Source organism: Mirounga angustirostris, unplaced genomic scaffold, assembly GCF_029215605.1.
Source record: "Mirounga angustirostris isolate CCGP_5_RB_7025 unplaced genomic scaffold, mMirAng1.0.hap1 SCAF_8, whole genome shotgun sequence".
Lineage (NCBI taxonomy): Eukaryota > Metazoa > Chordata > Mammalia > Carnivora > Phocidae > Mirounga > Mirounga angustirostris.
The window spans coordinates 96,910,606-96,930,485 of NW_026991716.1; the positions used below are offsets into that span (position 1 = coordinate 96,910,606).

The 19,880-nt window shown below is 39.7% G+C and overlaps 1 protein-coding gene across 2 annotated transcripts in view; it reads right to left on the minus strand.

The window, feature by feature from the left end:
- Nucleotides 1–19,880, minus strand: part of LAMA4 (laminin subunit alpha 4) — a 150,927-nt gene that overhangs the window by 45,120 nt on the left and 85,927 nt on the right. For both annotated transcript variants that reach the window (XM_064598016.1, XM_064598015.1), the window contains exons 10-15: nucleotides 19,044–19,211; nucleotides 16,215–16,408; nucleotides 12,429–12,545; nucleotides 6,328–6,476; nucleotides 2,463–2,604; nucleotides 1,626–1,722 (exon numbers count right to left, since the gene is read on the minus strand). In XM_064598016.1, the coding sequence (XP_064454086.1) occupies nucleotides 1,626–1,722; nucleotides 2,463–2,604; nucleotides 6,328–6,476; nucleotides 12,429–12,545; nucleotides 16,215–16,408; nucleotides 19,044–19,211 (867 nt within the window). The remainder of the gene's footprint in view (nucleotides 1–1,625; nucleotides 1,723–2,462; nucleotides 2,605–6,327; nucleotides 6,477–12,428; nucleotides 12,546–16,214; nucleotides 16,409–19,043; nucleotides 19,212–19,880) is intronic.

The following is a 19,880-nucleotide window of genomic DNA, read 5'->3' on the forward strand; positions in this document are numbered from 1 at the left end:
ACAAATGTGTGTTGTATAAAGGGAGGGAAGTTCTGACCCACACAGTCCTAACACCCCATGGATGTCCCTTTTGCAAATAAATATGTGAAGAAATTTAACCAAACAAGATCATGAAATAGGTAACCAGCTCTGCAAAATATCCAGAGACCAATGCAGAGAGATTTTATCTGTACTTAAAATACAGAACTTTGAAGAGATATTATTACTGGGAAAGAAAAATTGTTTTCATGAGGTTCAATAACTCAATAATGACAAGACTGCATTGCAAATTATCAAGGAGAATAAAATATTTAAGTCACTGTGTTCTGAAGACTCACATATTCTGGTCTTCACATCACAAGAAACAAAGCAATACATAGATATGGCAACATTTATTTAAAAATATTTTACCTTTAAGAGTATACTTATCATGATGAGCACTAAGTAATATATAGAATAATTGAATCATTATACTGTACACCTGAACTAATATAATGCTGTATGTTAATGATATTCAATAAAAAATATATTTTACTTTTATATTCTAAATTGTTGCTGCTAATATTCTAATTATTTTGTAAAGAGTATGTTCAAGACTAGACTTATATAATGAATGAATTAGAAGAGAACATTTTTATTGCCTTTGTTTACCCAGGAAACATTAAATAATAGTTGCTTTATCATAGCTAGTTAAATATTCTGCGTAGGAAAAACAAATGCATTTTTTTTCTCCATATAGTGCTCTTCGTAAAAAAAAAAAGAAAAAGAAAATGCATGGTTAGAACTGAGATTAATTGCTTTGATAAAATTATGTGACGTTTTCTGTTTCGAACTTGGTCTTTGTTTTTAGGTGGTAGTTAGAAGTTAGCTAGATAATGGATTTCCAACCTCATTAGTCAATGTGCAACCATCCTTAGGTATGAGTTCATTTGCTCAGAGATGAGTAATGTTTAGTGAAATTCTTAGCCAATGCAATTGTTTTTAAGAGTAGCTCACAAGATTCAAAATTGACTAACATGATTTTGCTTTTATTTTTTCTTCCTTCCCCACTTGGATGTGCTTGCTTTCATAGATGCAAACACTAACCTTTGGAAATGCTTCTTCCCATATTGTCACTGGCTTGTCCTAAATGCAGTAAACTTAGTGAACACAAACTACAGGAAAGTGCCAATAACCACATGGCTCTGTGGTATCCTATCCTTCTGACTCTCCCAGTGCTGACTCATTGTAAAATTTTAAAGGCCTTTCTGAATTGTCCAAGAAAGACTAAATTATGTATAATATAGTTTTAGTGTTAAGTGTATTTTATGGCATTATCTCTTGGTTTCTACTTGGTCATGATCTTGGGGTCAAGAGATCAAGCCCTGCATCTGTCTCTGCGCTCTGCGTGGAGTCTGTTGTCCCTCTCCCTCTGCTCCTCCCCCCACTCTTGAATAGATAAATAAAATCTTAAAAAAAAAATATCCAGTCTTTGCTTTTTTTACACCTTGAATCTCAGCAAGAACTATTAATGTACTATTCAGTTAAAAGATCATTTGTTCTTTAATCCTAGAATTTTGAAATCTCTATCCATATGCAGAAGTACTGTATGAAAGGAGAGAAGCAGCTATAAATCAGAAGAAAGGTAGGAAAGGGAAGATATTTACTAGGATCTGTCTTGGCTTGCAGTTCTCTGGCTTGATTGAGGAGGTTCTCACTCTCATCCTTATGGTAAATGATTTGAGTATCAATCCCACTCACAGCCTACAAAGGAATTGAGTAGAAAGAGTTAGAGTTAGAATTAGAGCAGAAGAAATCCACTTTTCATGGATTGAGGATTTAAATGACACCATTTATCTGTTAAACACCAAGCAAAATTCATACAACTTCATTTCCATAGCTCAAAATCAAGGTCAAAAGGGAACACGAGAAAATAAAGTCCGTGACGATTTCAAGATAAATGTTTTTCAAGGAAAATTCAGTGAGTCTAGAACAGCGTCTGGCCAAGGTCTCAACAAAGTGCTTGTCAAATAGAAGCCACTCAATAAACAATTTTTGATTTGAAAAAATGTGAATGTTGCATAAAGCATCTTCTCTATCAGCACGGACTCATCTTAAATATGTTTTATTCAAGGACTGTGTTTTAAAAAGGCTGTCAAAGGAACTGGCATTTGCTGACAGGAGTATGGCACATTTTGAATAAGTTGTGCTACTGAAACCATAACAAAAATAAAATGGTCTTTTCTTAGTTCTCTTGGCCTTTCTGCCATTGACATTACAGTGGAACCTCAAGCGATGACATTAGAAAACAGTAAAGTCATAAGCTGGGAAAAGGCAATATATAAATGAACTTTAAAATAAGGGAATACTTGGGGTGGGGGAGTGTGCCTGGCTGGCTCAGTCAGTGGAACATGTGACTTAATCTCGGGGTTGGGAATTCGAGCCCCACGTTGGGTGCAGAGATTACTTAAAAACAAAATCTTGAAAAAAATAGGAATACTCACATCATAAATTCGGTCAGTGATATTCAAAGCCAATTCTGCCGTTTCATTGGCTTCACTAACATAATTGGCAATATTTTCATAGACATTTGAAGCATCCAAAGCCTTCTGTACCAGCCCATTCATATCTGAGCTGTGCAAATTCCTGTTAAAGAACAACCGTGTCATTATTCCTCTTTCTTACTTTTGTGGGAGATGGGGCCATTTTTACTGCTCGATTTGAATACTTCTGGGACCCCAGGGACCTCCTTCCTGTTATTCAAAGCCACCTGGCTTGGCAAGGTTTTCCCGAGCTGCCTTTCCTAAGAGCACATCTTCTTTTCTCTCCTCTGCTGTTGGTGCCCCCAGGACTTTACCCCATTTTGGCTCCATGGAAGCTGTTTGCTGGGCAGTGGCTACAGAAAAAGGGAATGATGATTTAAAAATAGTCTTCTGCACCTCTTCAAGCAACAGTTTGTTTATGTGGTGGCGGTCAGGCCCATAAATGAACCCACAGTCCTCCCCCACCTACTTACCCAAATCAGCATTGTTTTTTCCTTTGCGTAAGAGAAGCCAAGACTCTCAAAGACGGTGCACAGCCTCAGCATGGTGTTAGGTATTAGTTGGTTTCACTCTATTTATTCAACCTTTTGTTCACTTTAGAAAACAACGTATTTTCCCTTAAGAAGGGGAATGATACATACTGAGTATCTAGGTGCAGATTCTGTGCTAGCCTTGTTATGTATAATATGTCTTTAATTCTCACCACACCTGTGAAGTAGACATTGTTATTCCCTTTTCATAGAGGGAACCAGGGTGCATGTTGTTATGGTTTGTCTCCCTCCTGCAGCCCAGCTCCTTCCTTAAACTGCAAAGCCCTACCCACGGCCATTTCCACCCTTGCCCTCTACACCATGTTCTCTGCCTTGACGCCTTTCTGGCCTCTGTAAGGTTCATCGACTATTTACTGGGTACCCATCATGCACTGGGCACTCTCACATAGTGGCTGATAACGGTATATACCTCAGATGACTGATGTGAGGTACAACAGGGATAAACTGTGTGAAATGCTTGGTCCCGTGCCTGTCGTCCAATAAACATCACGGTTTATTATTGTGCCTAAACTATTTCCTGAACTGGAATTTCAAATTCTAAGTGTATTCGTAGAATAATTCACTTTAGTGACAAACACTTCTTCTTCCTCTCTAACATAAACAACCCTTCACTGCTGCGGCATCCTGAATCCTTTGCCTCAATTTTACTCAGTTTTAAATACACCAGTTGCATATTTTCTTCTCAGTCCCAGACACTGATGACTATTACCACTTGATTCATCAGTAACTTCCAGAAGATTCTCTGTGACCCAGTATGTGATACTGCAGATCCCATGCTTGGCTCATCTCTTCCAACTGCCCTGACCTATTGAACTCGATTCTCAGGTTCCTCCATCCAGTTGCAGTCCCTGTGTACTCTCTTAGACTCAGAGCGACTTCTCTGTATTCCCTTGGCTGCTTTCTTCTCTTTTGTCCAAGTTCATCATCATTGGGCTTCTTTGCAGGAGGGCTGACTTATCCACTAGGCATAATAGGGCCCCACAAAGACTTTCTCATTTTTATTTATTTTTTAATCAGAAGAGCAATAAGGATACTAATAATGATTATATTAGTCTTAACAGTAGTCTTACAATGCTATCATTAGTCTTAACAATAGTCTTAACATTAGTCTTAACAATAGTCTTAACAATGCTATCATGACATGTAATTTAAAATGTTTTTATGGAGGAAGGGGCCAATAGAGGTAAAAGTACCTAGGGCCCAGGAAAGTCATAATGCAATTCTGCTCTGCAGAGGTAATTCTAATCAAATATTTGCTACTTCTTCCTACCTACAACCTGTTCTTAGAAATGGCACAGAGAGGAAAATCTGAGGAAGTTTTAAAAGAAAGGGATACAAGGAATAAAATGTTACAAGTATTCATTAATATTTTAAAATTTTGCTGGCTAAGATACAAGAAAGAGATTAAAAGAGTCTTTAATACCCTGTTTTCATTACTAGGCACAAAAAAGTTACTGCATCAATACATAAAATAAAATGTGCTTTTGAAATGAAAGTTTCTTGATGAATTATGTTTATCTCTGCTTTACGCACAAGAAGCAAATTATTGGGTCATCAGACACATGATGAAGAATATTCACATTTTGAGGGGAAGACATTTATAAATTTGGATGTTTCCCTGAACATATCCAGTCTGAAATATCCTAGATGCAAAAGGGACATCAGAGTGATTAATATTTCTGATCATTTTTTCATGTAAAGCATGGGTAACTTTCTTAGAATCATGCTAGAACACTGTTTGTTGCATTTAATGAAGGTAAGGGTTGGGATCCCAATCAACAGGACATAGTCACTAAGATGACAAAAGAACAATGAAGAGAGCCACAGGAGTGATCTCAAAAACAATATTATATCAATACAGCATATTGTCCAAATCGTATTTTTTAAAAGGTTTTATTTATTTATTTGACAGAGAGGGAGACAACAAGAGAGGGAACACAAGCAGGGGGAGTGGGAGAGGGACAAGCAGGCTTCCGGCAGAACAGGGAGCCCGACGTAGGGCTCGATCCCAGGACCCTGGGACCATGACCTGAGCCAAAGGCAGACGCTTAATGACTGAGCCACCCAGGCACCCCAACCAAAATCGTATTTTATCTAAACATTTTATTGGTTTGATCAAAAGCAAATTTCCTGGAAGCATGACACTAAGTGGTTACAGTGCCATCTCGGACACCCAGATTTTACAGAACATCTATTTCTGTCTGTCTGTCTGTATGTCTCCTCTCTTCCAATTCTCAGAAGATTTGGAGGGATATTTGAAAATTTTGACAATCAGGAATAAAAAGGTAGTTGAAGTTTGAACAAGAGTTATTATTGGTTCTTATTTTATTCATGACCTTTACTGATGTTGTTTCTAATTGCCAGGTTTGTAATCTTTCTCTATAATTATCTCATCATTTACCTATCATTTCAAGGTCATGAATTCAATTCCAATCTTTCAGTACATTTCAATGAACGTTAATTGAGTGCCCAAAGGGTATGTGACTCTCTTTTAGATGCTGTGAGGAAAATTGTCAATTGATTTTCTCTTAATCAGGTGTTGAAATCAAACATTTCCTGCTGGGCACTATAGAGTGTCTAGAGTATTTACCAGAAGTCAATTGTATTGCCAACTTCCAACCAGCTTTACTTAAGACCCTTGGGTATGGAAAACTAATGCTGTCTGTGAAATAAATATGTGATGGTGGTAGAATTAGACCTTGTAGAGGGATCTGATTTACTTGATAATGTTTTTTTAAAGAAGATTTCTTTATTATTTGAGAGAGAGAGAGAGAGAGAAAGGGAGGGAGGACAGGGGGAGAGGGGGAGAGAGAATGTCAAGAATCTCAAGCAGACTCTACACTGAGAGCAGAGCCAGACGCAGGGCTCAATGTCATGACCCTGAGATCATGACCTGAGCCAAAATCAAGAGTCGGCTGCTTAACTGACTGAGCCACCCAGGCGCCCCTTACTTGATAATATTTTGTGCAACAGTTATGCCCCTAACCAAAATGCCTTAGGTCACCCTACTAATAATTATGGAGCAGAAGCACCCCTCACAACATAGGTCTCTAACCTGACAGATTTTTTTTTTTAAACAAAAAACTCTCCCCAAAGCAATGACAATAAACAATGATTGGCTGGCTCTCAGACTGACCAACCAAGCAACCGATAAATGAACAAAAAACACAACCCAAAACCCAACCTGCCAACCTATATCTCTGGCACGTGGAATTGAATAAAAATGAGTTAATCAGCCTATGTAGATATTTGCATTTCTAAAACTAGGATATTACCTGCTCAATTCATCAGCCTCTTGTTGAAGGTTCTGTGCATGGTCAACAGCTTCTTGGACTAAATCATGACTAAGGTTACTTAGGTTGGATAGTTTTCCTTGTAGTTCATTTTTGGCTCCATCTATTTCCGCATAAATCCCTGATGCATTCTAAAGAAAATATTTTAAAAAGTGAATTGAATATAGAATAACTTAAAATCTTTTCCCCAGGGAGCACCAAAAGATAATCTGTAGTTTTCCTTAATATGAGGTTCAGTACATTTCAGGCCAGGTCTACAGGAGTCTAAAATACTTTAAGTGGACTTTTACCTATTTCTCTTGTATCTTCAACAACTCATTTTCTACTATTGTTTCCCTAGCTTTCAGACATGCTCTGCTTTCTCCCATCTGAAAACAAAACAAAACGAAGCTAAACCAAAAACCTCCATTACCCATACATCTCCCCAGCGTTATTACCTTACTTTTCTATTCCCTCCATAGCAATATATAGCCAAAAAAGTGTTTATGTTAGCTGTCTATTCCATCACTTTTTAATTCACTCTTTGACCCACTCCAATCTATTTTTTACTTTACTACTCCAGAAATTCAAACTAATGATATCTAAGTTACTGAATCTAATGAGCATCATTTTTTTTCCCCAGTCACTCAAATAGTGATTCTAAACATTGGCACCATTCTTAAGCCAATCATATTTCCTTCCTCCATTGCCATCTAATTCTAAGTAGATCACTTTCTTTTTCTTTTTTTTATTTAGGAGACAGCAACTAACTGTAGTGGGGATCATTTTTTCTGTACTCCCGAAATTTCCTCCCTATAAAGGGAGCTCAATTGGTGAAACCTCAGACCTCTCCACCCCTTTCCTCACTCTGCTCCTAAGAGGGGGACTGGTTTATTTGATTGGTAAATTTTGGGAGAATAACTATGTAGGTTCTGTTCAATTCTACCTCCTGCCTCTTGGTAGCAAGCTGCCAGCAGAAAGCCTGAGTTTTCCTGTGTTTGTCCCTAATGAAAGTTGTTCTGGGCAGAACCCCTACATGAACCCTGCAATGTTGCCTGCCTGACTGGGTAGTTCTGCCTAATTCTGGGATTGAATATTAGCAACCCCACTTGGCTAAGAGACCTAAAGCCATGATCTCATCTTAACTGCACCAGAAATGAGGGTTATATTCTTGGACTTTATATTTATTATTTTATTTATTTTTCAACTTGTTTAGAACTTGGGAGCTGAAAGGGGATAATATTCTCCTCACAGACTCTAATACCAACAAAGAATTGCAAACAACTCTTTGCCACCATCCTCTGGTCTCTCTCCCCACCAAAAAACCCCTATACACTTATTTATAGCTACATCTTTATGTACATCTTCCTCATACTTTAAGAGGAAAAGTGTTCCTTTTCTGTATAAGGCACGCTGCCCTATTTTCTGTTCTTTTTGCTCCCTTAGCTACTGGCTCCTCTCAGATGTAAACATGCCCCAGTTAACCTCTCCTATTAAAAACAAACAAACAAAACCTATTCCTTGACTCTAGCTTCCCCTCCAGCTTCTTTTCTTTGTTGATGCTGTGCATTCCACAAAAATGGTTCTTGCCAAGGTCCCCAGTGTCAGACACCATATTGCCAGATCCATTTGACACTTTCCTGTCTTTATTTACTGGATTTATCTCTGGTTTGTGACAGTGTTGGTCACTGCCTTTGCCTTAAAACTCTCTTTCCCTAGCTTCTGTGACATTGCTCTCTCCTGGGTCTCCTGTTTCACTGTCTAAGAAGGAGACTTTAAAAGTTGGTGTTGCTCAGACTTGACTCAGTCCTTCCCTTTCTGAATAATCTAACTCCTCTCTCCCAGCCCAGACTTTGAATCTTTTAACCCACTCTGCACCATCCTACAGGAATGGTGATCTTTCTGGTAAGCAAATCTGATCATGTTATTTTCCCTCTCAAAATCAGCCAATTGCTCTACACGAACAAATCTGATTACTCAGGTGGCTTCATCACCTGATCCTTCTGCTCTCATCAATCTTATCATTTCTCACGTCTCCCCACCACATTACGTACCATGGTCCAAACTTCACTAACTTATGTTTTAATGCTCCATGATTTTTTTCTGACCCCCTGTGCCTGTTTCACATAATATTTTCTCTGTCCAGGATAACTTTGTTTTCTTTTTTGTCTGACCCACCTGGAAAAGTTCTACTCATCCGTCCAATTTCAGCTCAAATATCAATTCCTTTATGAAGCTATCCCTAATTTCTCCAGGATGAGTTCAGTGTTGCCATATATTTCTATTGTCCATGTGCCACACTACTATAATCATTTTACCTGATTTTCCCACCAAACTACATGATTGTAGAAGGCAAGAACTGTGCTAATTTATTTTTGTATTCCCAGAATGTAGCACAGTTCCTAGCACAGAGGGTTTATTTCTATGGAGAGAGTATTAAGTCTCTAGTCATTTGGTAGGTCAGCTGGGGAACAATACTTTGAAAAAAATTATATTTAGTTGTATAAACAGGAAGAATACCATGGACATTCCACCTTTACTTACTAACTCATTCAACAAATATTCATCATATGCCCACTATGTGCCAGGCACTCTTTTAGGAGATAGAATACATAGCTATGAATACAGTCTCTGCTTTCCAGTAATTTAAAACCTAGTGAGAATTATAGATGATAAACAAGAGATCAAATAATTGAACAAGTTAATTTCAGGGAGCATTTGAAAATAGCATTTATTTTCAAAAAGCATTTTGAATAAAATACAATAGGTAGGATGGGTTGCAGGATGATTGAGGGTAAGAACCACCTTTGAATTGAATGTTCACAAGGATAACAGCCATTTGAAGATCTGGAGACGTCAGGTGCAAAGATCCGGAGTCAAGGAAAAGTATGGTGTGTTTGAAAAACAGAGCAGAGTTGGAGGGTAACAGAGAGGAGTGGGCTGAAGGGTAGTTGAGTTGGGGAGAGATATACAGAATGAGGTAGAGAGCTGGGCCAGAGCCAGGTCACTTAGGGTCTCATGAACCACAATAAAATGAGCTTGTTCCTTACTCTAAATGTCACTGGAGGTTTTATGAAGGAGAAATAATGTGATCTGATTATGTTTTTAAGAGATTGTTCTGCTACTGCATAGAGAATGAGTCTTGAGGGGCAAGCATGGAGGCAAATGACTCAGTAGAAGGCCCCTTGGGTAGTTCATGCTGGCGATGAGGTGGCCTGGACTACAGAGCAGCAGCAGAGAGGGGAGTGGTCAGGAATCAGGACTCATTTTGGAGTTAAGGTCAATAGGTCTTGTTGAAATGGGAGGGAGGGGAAAGGAGAAATCAACAATGACTCCAGAATTTTGATTGGAGCAAATGGGGTTGTGTCAGTTACTGAAGTGGGGAAGACTAGGGAAGGAACAGGTTTTATTCAGAATATGTTAAGTTTGATATGTCTATTACACATCCAAGTGGCAGGTAAAATTATGATTCTGCTATACACCACACAGAGTTCTTCCTTGAAAACTTCAAGTAAGCATTTGGATATAAGAGTTTGGGACTCAGTGGAAGTATGAAAGTTGGAGGTATAAATTGTGGGATGATGCATATAATTATTCTTTAAAGCCATGGGATTCAATGGGATCAACTAGGGAGAAAGTGTAAGTACCAAAGAGGGCCCGGGACTGAGAACTGAGCCAGTCATTATACCAGAGCAGGGATGGACAGAGTTCTGGGCCAAAAATGCCTCAAGGCCTGTTTTTATATAGTTCCTAGCTAAGAATATTATTTACATTTTTAAAGAGTATTACTTTTTGTAAAAAATAAAAACAAACAAAAAATAAAAAAGAAGAAGAGAGAGTGGTTAAATGTGGCCTGCAGAGCCTAAAATATTTACTACATAGAAGATGTATAGAGGTGAAGCTAGCAGAAGAGGCTGGGAAAACATGGCCAATGAGGTGGGAGGAGGACCAGGTGAGTGGGGTACTGGAGGAGCCAGGATGACAGCTCTGAGTGTTTAAATAAGGAGGAAAGGTTAATCAGCAGGGAGGCTAAGAATGCTGAGGAGGGAGAAGCAACCACAGTTTTGGCTTATGTTGAGTTCACTGATGACCTGGATAACAGTTTCGGTGCATGGGCATGAAATTCCATTTGGAGTGGGTTGGGTACAACAGAGAGTAAGGGGCTGGGAGGTGGAAATGACAATGGTAAATGACTCTCGAGGTCTTTTGCTGTGAAGCTGAGCAGAGTAGAGTAATGGGGCAGAGATTAGAGGGGATGTAGGCAAGGTCTTTCCTCTTTTAAAGGACAGGAAATCCTTAGAACATGTTAACATTTTGGTAGTAATGGTCCAATAGAGAATAAGAACTGGATGACACAGAAGAGAGAGGGGATACTTTGGGGAGTATTGAGTTGAGGAAGAATGGGACTCAGAGCACAGGTGGGGAGGTGGAACTTCGATAAGAGAAGGGGCACTTCATTACTTATACGAGGAAGGAAGGTACAAGTGTGAATACAGATATAAGTGGGCTGGTAGAACTGGGGAGGAAAGATTAGGGAAGTTCTCTTCTCTTTGTTCTTATTTTTCAGTGAAGCATGAAGCAAATTCACCAGCCAGATTGATAGAAGTGGAGGTAGGCTGTTCATTATGTTGGCTTCTCTGGTATGGCCATGATGTTGGGATACTTGGGCTTACTGGGATATGGGAATAGAATTCTCATGTGAGTACAGTAGGGGAAGAGGTGGGTATACAAGTTAAGGGTGTTTGCAAATAATGATTATGCAATAGTCCCCTCTTATCTATGGGGGATAAGTTCCAAGACCCTTAATAGGTACTTGAAACTGGGGATGGTACCGAACCCCATATATACTATGGTTTTCCTATGCATACAAACCTATGAAAAAGTTTAACTTATAAATTAGGCTCAGTAAGAGCTTAACCACAGTAGCTAACAATAAAATAGAACAGTTGTAACAATATACTGTAATAAAAGCTATGAGAATGTGGTCTCTCTCTCAAAATATCTTATACTGGACTCACCCCTCTTGTATTGATATGAGATGATAAAATGCCTATGGGATGACATGAAATGAGGTGACTGATGCAGGCACATTATGCTGTAGTGTTAGGCTACAAGTGACCTTGTGAGGATACGTGAGAAGCAGGATCATCTGCTTCTAGACAGAGGTTGACTGTGGGTAACTGAAACCATGGAAAGCAAAACCATGGATAAGAGGGACAACTGTATTGATCATTTTAGCTACTTAAGGAGGGAAGAGAGGATATGAGAAGAGAATATGAGCTGGAGGAGGTCTCCATGTGGCCAGAGAATTGTTGGAGTGGGTTTTCCAGAGTAAGTGAGATAAGAGAGACTTGATACCAGGATTTGGGAGGAGGTACTGTTATTGATGACAAGACCTGAGTATGGCCATAGGAGGGATAATGAGGGTGGGCTGGAGGAAAGGCTTGTTGGGCAGGAAAAGTCATAGGAGCTGGAGGTCTGAGAGCTGGTGGGCTCATCCATCTGGATTTTGATGTCACCAAGATAGTGATGGGAGTAGGGATGGAGAGGAAGACAGAAAGCTTGGTGCTGAAATAGCCAAAGGATGAGATGGTGATCAGATGACTTTAAAATGGTATCCTTTCAAAGGTAATAAAAATGAGCTAAGCATAATTTGGGGACGGTCTGGTTCACTGCATTTTATTAGAAATTTTCTACATTAAAATGTGTCTCTTATGGATTTGAATGTTAGCTTTATTAAATACACAACTTATGAGTAAAGAGTGAGTAGGATGGGTCTAAGTCACACTTTCTGCAAGGAGATCTGTGCTGTCCAATGTAGTAGCCATTAGCCACATGTGGGGCACTTGAAATATGGTTAATTCAACTGAGGAATTCAGTTGTAATTTATTTCATTTTAAGTCATTAAATTTAAATTTAAATAGCCATATGTGAGTAGTGCCACAACACGATGAAGGAAACCGAAAAATTCAGTCCCCTGATCTTGCTTCTGTAGTGCCAGTTAACTTGACAGATTTGAATTGGGTTCCATTATTGTTTTGTGACACTGAGGAGCTGTTCCAATCTGCTATAAATACAAACCTACAAGTCACATGCATCCCTACCTTTATTGTATCATCAAGTTCTGAAAGGGTCAGACGAGGTGTTGTCAGAGAATCCAAAGACGTCTTCAGAGAACCGTTCACCCCTTCCATTTGTTCCCTCACTCTCTCGTGTTGTTTCTATAGGAACGAAGAATAAGTGGGAGTGGAAGAGAAGGTCACTTTAGAGAAAGCATCAGGGAGAGTGGTCAATGTCACCTCCTGTCTCTGCTCAGATAAATCTTGGTTCCTATCCCAGCCCTCCCACCTAATTATTGTGTGACTGGGGAATTTTACCCATGTCATGTTCAGTTTTCTCATGTATAATATGGAGATAACGAAAGTGAGCACTTTGGGAGCTTTGAAGCACTTAGTTATGATTATTACTTATAATATCATCAGCTCAAAGAGAGTGACCACTTCGGAGAGAGCCGTTGGCTTTGTCTCCATAAATGTAAAGTGGAACACGGAATGCAGGATTTCACAGAGGCTCTATATTTGCAGTAAGTGGAAAATGAAGTAATTTAAAAAACTATTTATCATGTGCTGACTTTGGGCCAGGCACAAATAGCTCATCTGGATAGGAATAAAGCATATACAAAACAATTTTAAAGTCCTTTAAAAAAATTTAAATGGGCCTACTATTAAAGTATAAAATTGTGATCTTCTGTCCTAGCACTCTGAGCTCTTTATGTTAGATGCTCAGACTTTTTGAGGAGGGAAATGGCGCAAGCATTTTTAGATGAATGCTTTAATTTCTACCTTCACTGTTGGGTTCTAGAAGCAGGCATGTTGTGATTCTGAAGAAATATTAGAAAACTTCAAATGAGTTTGGAGTTTGAAAGCAACCAGAATGATACTTCAAGGGGGAAAAGTAAGACTCATTTTACAATCCGAGTAAAAAATGAGTTGAAGTTACTTTAGAAAAGGTAATTTGAATGGGAGTTGAAATACATGACTTGCGGTATAATCTAACATATCGTGGGAATAATTACAGAAGCCCAGATATAGAAGGACATACTTTAAAACTTCCAAAGTTCATCTTAGTGTCTTTCACACTGCTGCAGTCTTTTCTAATTTAATGGGAAGGAAGACGGAAACCATCTTCTCCAAGCACTTTGCTACAGGGGAAGATATAGGTCCAAGGACAGAAAAGAATCCCATTCGAACATCTTAATGCAAGAACATTACAAAATCAATTTCCCCTCATAATCCATCAAGCTTAATACAGGGTGACTATCTCGGGTTAATTATTCTTGTCTCCTCAAGGAGAGGTAGTTATACAGCTCTACACAAAAGCAATATTTTAAAGCATGGTTATTGAACTATGTAAGGAAAGGAGGTGAAAAAAGTTGGTATTATTTAGCTCCTTCAGAGCAGTTTTCCTTTTAGAGAGTCTGAGATATGACCCCTGCTGGAAGCTCTTGTATCTGGTCGCCTTAAGGGAATATGGCTAACGCCCTGAAGCCCTAGCCAAATTTCAAAGCCTTGTGGTAACAGCGCTGCGTGATAAGTTCATTTGCAGTAGTTGGAAAATGATAGGCTTCAAGTGAAGGGGCTTATCGCTTATCATATACTGTACTCTTCACAGATAGCATTAGACAGAAATGAATAAAATAAGCTTTGAAACAAAGATACTCCCACAGAAAGAAGGTCAATATGAACAAAAGAGAGTTTTGAAAGCCAATAATTATGAAAATGACACACAATTAGCACTATTAGGCATGTTCGGTATCCATTTCACATCTGCAAAGAATAATAAGTTTCCTGATCCTTACAAAAAATGATAGAAACAGTCCTAGGAAGGCAGAGCTTTGGTTTAAGAGCTTCTCTAAACAGTGCCTTTTAAAATATAGAATCTTACATTCATCTGACAAAGATTTTTATCATTCTATTACCCTTTGGGGTGAGAGCAGGATGGTGAAAGAAATAATGCAATTATTAGTTGTGTGGCTACCGTTTGCACATATCAAAATGATTAAACTGTGTGGTTATTTTTGGTTTTGTAAAAAGACTGGAAATTGGCTGTTATTCTTTTCTAAGCTGTGCTGTGGGTCTAACAGTGAAATGTGAAATGACAACACTTAAGCTGAGTAGGGAAGACAGGTCCATTAAGGGATGATCACGATACAGAAACGGGAATGTCACAAGGTGCATTATGGATTGCTGAGGAGAGCACCTGTTCACCTGGGAATGGGGCTTAGGCCTCCCGGAGGAGGTGACGTCTGGGAAAGAAGTCTGTGTTGCAGGCAGATGGGATGACAGCGAGTGTGATAGTGCCTGAACTGAACGTGGGAGGCAGGGACTCTGCAACAGACGAAACCAAGGAGGCTGGCAAGGGTGGATCAGACAAGGTCCCTCATGGCATGTGAAGGGGCATAGGCTGTCCTATAGGACAGGGTCTCAAATGTTCTTAACCGTGACCCACAGTAAACAGTGCAATTTATGTTGCAACGCCGAAGCAGAAATGCGATGAAACCATACCTCCTTATAGATGATGCGCTTTGATAGTTTCTATTCTTTCGTTTCTTTTTAGAAAATGCTGGTTATTCAACTATACTTCAATTAAAAAAAAAAAAGTCTGTTTACAACCCTCCAAACTTATTTTATGATTACTCCGTGGTTCATAAGCTGCAGTGTCAAAGGCACTGCTCTAGGGTCAGAAGGAAAAGATGAAGGGTTTTAACAGAGCAAGTAATGCCGTCAGAACAGTGATGGGGGCGCCTGCTCAGGCTGGGTGGGGCAGGGGTGTGGGAAGGGAGCAAGAATGGAGGGGAGCAACCCGGAGGCTGTTTTGGTTGCTATCCTGACCACTGTTATTCTAAAAAAAATTGCTGGCTGAGGGATTGCTCCTATTAGAAAATGGTGGTGATAAGGGTAATTCACTTTTACTTAGGAACATTTCCAGAGGCTCACTGAGAGAGGGTTGAAATTTTTTTCAGATTTTTGAAATTTTTTCAAATTTCATCATTTTCAGATGACTGAAAATCTGGGTGGGGAATCTCACTTAAGTTGGCTTTGCAGACAATAAAAGCTAACATAACTGAATTATGAGCATACCCGAATTATTCTCATAATTGCTTCCTAGTTTCTGACATTGCTATTTCACTCTGATCTTTATAAACATGTCCAAAGATGCACGTGTCTTTCTAGCAGAAGCTGGCTCTTCTCGATGGTGGTAGTTGTGAGTGCCTACCCTGCTTGGAACAGCCGTGACCACCACCAGATCTAAGCCCCCAAGGTGGGCATGCCCAGATCCTGGTCCCATAGGGATGCCTGCCTTTGCAAGCTGTGGCTAGGTCTGGGAGTTTCTCTCACCTCTTTGTATTTGCATGACCTTTGGCTTGAATTAGACTCCCTATCCCTGTGGCTGCTGACCAGCCAGGCTGTGGGATTTGCTTATCATACCTTTCCAAAAATTACACATACCCTTCTAGAAACATGGTTCTGGGTTGCTTTGGTGTTTTAGTGCTCTCAATTAAAAAAAAAAAAAAATCGTAGACACAGGAATAGCACATTGCTAACTCACTTGCCAGAACAACATATCCATACACACAGACACAAGCACCAAGAACAATTGCATTCTTATCAATGCAGAAGCTAAACAATTATAATGCTTTCAACTCGATTTTAGGTGCACACAGTTACATTAGCAAATTACAGTGGCAAAAATGCATAAATATTTTAAAAAATATGAATACTTGAGTATATCAATATTTTTTAAAAAATTGCATGCCAACCATCCCTTCTTGTTAAAATTTTGTGTTGTATATGTCTGAAATTCATTTACAGGTAGCGTGTCCACTGTACCTCGTGGTCCCGCTGCTTGGCTGCCGTGGCTCTGTTCATGTCTTCGGCATCCCTGATGTGGTCAAGAGCCTGGTCCAGTGATTCCTGGAGGTCTGACAGCTTAGCACTGTAGTCATCCAACTGCTCCAAAACGACAGGGAATAGAGAGCGAGTATCATTGGACAGCCGCTGCCAACTCTCAGCCTGGTTCAACACTGGGGAGAAATGGACACAGAACCTCAGTCTGGGCTTCTCCTGCCTCCCCTCATTCCATCCAGCATTTAGCAAAGACACAAACTTGTCAGGCCATGCCGTCCTCAGCAATAGAGACTGAAGCTGTTGTTCATAAAAATAGCCCCGTGTTTTATGTTTGAAGAAAGAAAAATTATGTTGTAGGGTTTGAGAGTCCCTGGATGACAGTCAGCCAAAAAAAAGTTTGATTAGGTTTTCCATCGAGATTATGTTTGCTGTGGAAACCATGTCATATTATGTTTATTTTTTTTGTGGAAGCCATATCATTATGTTTATTATTACCTAGATTATTAATAATTTTACCAAGGGGTTTTGGATATACCATAGTTTTACTATTAAAAAATAACCAAAATTATCTTATCTGTTACTGACATTTTCTGTATTCTCTTCAGGCAATTGCTTTTAGGTAGCTTCTTCAGATCAAACCTAAACCATTATTTTGGGTGGTATGAAGATTCAATGACAAGGATATATTCTTAAATTCTGCGTATGTCTTAATTCTCTGATCAAAGTAACATGCATTGATTACGTGCCTTAATTCTCTTTTTCTTCAGGGACTATCGGTCTGACTTTTCAAGGTTTTGTATTGTCTTTCATCACTGTGAGCAGAAGATACACGTCCATGACTGAGTAAAGAAAGTGGTTAAACATGCATTGACCAGGTGGAAGGTGGCTAAGTGGGAGATGTGATTGGTTTCATTTCCCCAGGGCAGACTCATTACATTCTAAAATAGGCAAGAAGTGTGAAAGCATTTGTCTGTGACATCAGAGCTCCAGCCTTCCTGAGCCCTGGCTTCATCCTGACCAGATATGGGGCCTGAGATTCTTCTTGAGTTCTTACTGTTTCTAAGACTTTATACATTTCTTATGGTAACATGCCTTTAGGTGAAGAATGTTCCTCTTCTAGAATAGTCACAATAATTTTTAGAAGTTGATAGTAATGATCGTAGGAAAATAATGCAGAGCAGGTGTTCTTAACCCTTTTTGTGCCATGAGACGCTTTGCAATCTAGTGAAGCCTTCAGGCCCCTTCTTATCATGTACTTTAAAATGCGTAAAATAAAATACATAGACTTAAAAAGAAGACCAAAATATTAAAAAACAAATTGGTGATATAACAATACATGTGCTTTTTTATTAAGTCTGAAATAACAAGATCTAGAGGTGGGACTAATAACTACATAATTTTGAATTACTGATGAACTGAATGTTGTGAGATCAGAGTGCAGCTAAAATCCAATACCCAAATCCGTGGCTTCTCTTGTTGATTGTGTAGATTAAAATGGACACAAATTCTTTGCAGCTCTTCCCATCAGGAGTAGAGTTTATTTCTTCACACCGTGAATCTGGGCCCATCTGGGTCAGTAGGATAGATATGACACAGCTGAGTTCCATTCTTGCTTTCCTGGAAAGCTGCTGCCATGTGAATGAGCCTGGGCGAGACTCCTTGAGGGTCACACCCCACAAGGGGGAGAGGCCCAGCAATCCTCGCCAAGGCCCCAGACATCTGAAGGAGCCAGCTCCTGCTACATGGAGCAGAGATGAGCTGTCCAGGTTGAGCTGAGCCCAAATTGCCAACGAAATCATGAGCAAATACATGGTTATTTTAAATGAAAACATTTGGGGCGCCTGGGTGGCTCAGTCGTTAAGCGTCTGCCTTCGGCTCAGGTCAGAATCCCAGGGTCCTGGGATCGAGCCCCGCATCGGGCTCCTTGCTCCGCGGGGAATCTGCTTCTCCCTCTCCCGCTCCCCCTGCTTGTGTTCCCTCTCTCGCTGTGTCTCTCTCTGTCAAATAAATAATATCTTAAAAAAAAAAAATGAATGAATACGTTTGGAGTTGTTAGTCATTGATAACTGATAGAGTGACCAAGTCATAGGTTCGCTAATACTACTGTGGTTTCTTGCCTACATTCATCATTAAAGGAAATGTTCAATTTGCACTGGAGGTTAAAAGTTCATTAAAGTCATTCCCAGACCTTAGAACACGAATGTTGCTGGGCTTGTAGCTTTACTGCCTTCTTGGTAAGATTTCTTTTATTGTAGTTCTGAAAAGTGGTTCCCCTTAGTTTTTCTTCTCCTGTTTTATACATTTTCACCAACTGTAAGTCCCTATTTCTTCTCCTCAGTGGTTAAGGTCTATAGATTCTATGTGGAATCTCAGCTGTTTTTCAAAAGCTCAAGGTTGGGCCTGGATCTAAAAATCTTGATCGTATAGGTAAGTTATCCTGACCGAGTCCCTAAGGCCACGTATTAAGTTCTAAATAGCTGCAACTAGGGGCACCTGGGTGGCCCAGTCAGTTAAGTGTCTGCGTTCGGCTCAGGTCATGATCCCCGGGCCCTGGGATCGAGCCCTGTGTTGGGCTTCTTGCTCATTCGGGAGTCTGCTTCTCCTTCTTCCTCTGCCCCTCCCCCCAACTCATGCGTGCTTGCACGTGCATGCGCTCTCTCTCTCAAATAAATAAATAAACTCTTTAAAAAAAATCTTCAAATATTGGGGATTGCTTGCTTTGACCAAATGTTCCCCTGTGGCTCAGTATCCTCTCTTGGACCCACAAAGGAAGCCGACACGTGCTGCGCCTTAGGAGTTGAAAACACCTACGTTCATGGGCTTCATCTGCTTCTTCATCCACCAGCTCCCTTTGTGTGAGAAATGGTTGACGGCGTCTGATCTCCTCAAGCATCTTCTGGGCCAACACCAGCTTCTCAGAGATTTCCTCAGAGGTAAGTTCCTGCTCCTCTCCATAATAGAGCATCTTGTTGTTGATCTCTGAAAGGAAGGACACAGTGAGAGAAGAAAGCAGGGTGAGGTGTCAGGGCATTTCACAGTGATGCCACTAAAAACATGAAGAGTGAGGGCAAAGGGCAGGGCTGATCCTAAAATGGAAAGAGGGTTTCATTCAAAGACAGTGTATTGATGTTCACGCTGCAAATAGTGGTGTCAGCACTGGAATTCACCATATGATCCAAGGAGAAGTAAAACTTGAGGAAACAACTCTGTTTCCCATTTGGTGTCTTCAGAATGGGAATGGGATTAACACAAAGCCTGTCCTAACTTCAGCTGTGTCTGGTTTCCATAGCAAGTCCTGAACATTAACATTGAAGGCCCACAAATCTGGGGTCTTTGATCAACCTTTTATATAAAATACATAACGTGGAGAAAATCCTCTGAGGTATCTCCTGTCATATGTAGGATGTATTAGATATTAATTATATTTTAGCCAAGGAGCTGACCAAAACTCTAAACCAAAATGAAAGTATATTAATAGTTGTTCAAGTGGATCTTTCAGATTATTCTACAGACCAGATATAAAAATAGAGATTTGTTATATTGTGATGTGAGTTTTTGTTCATTAATACATATATATATATTTATATATTTTGTGTATACACACACACACATACTTTGCAATTGCTATCTGCCTTCTGTAGTATGACT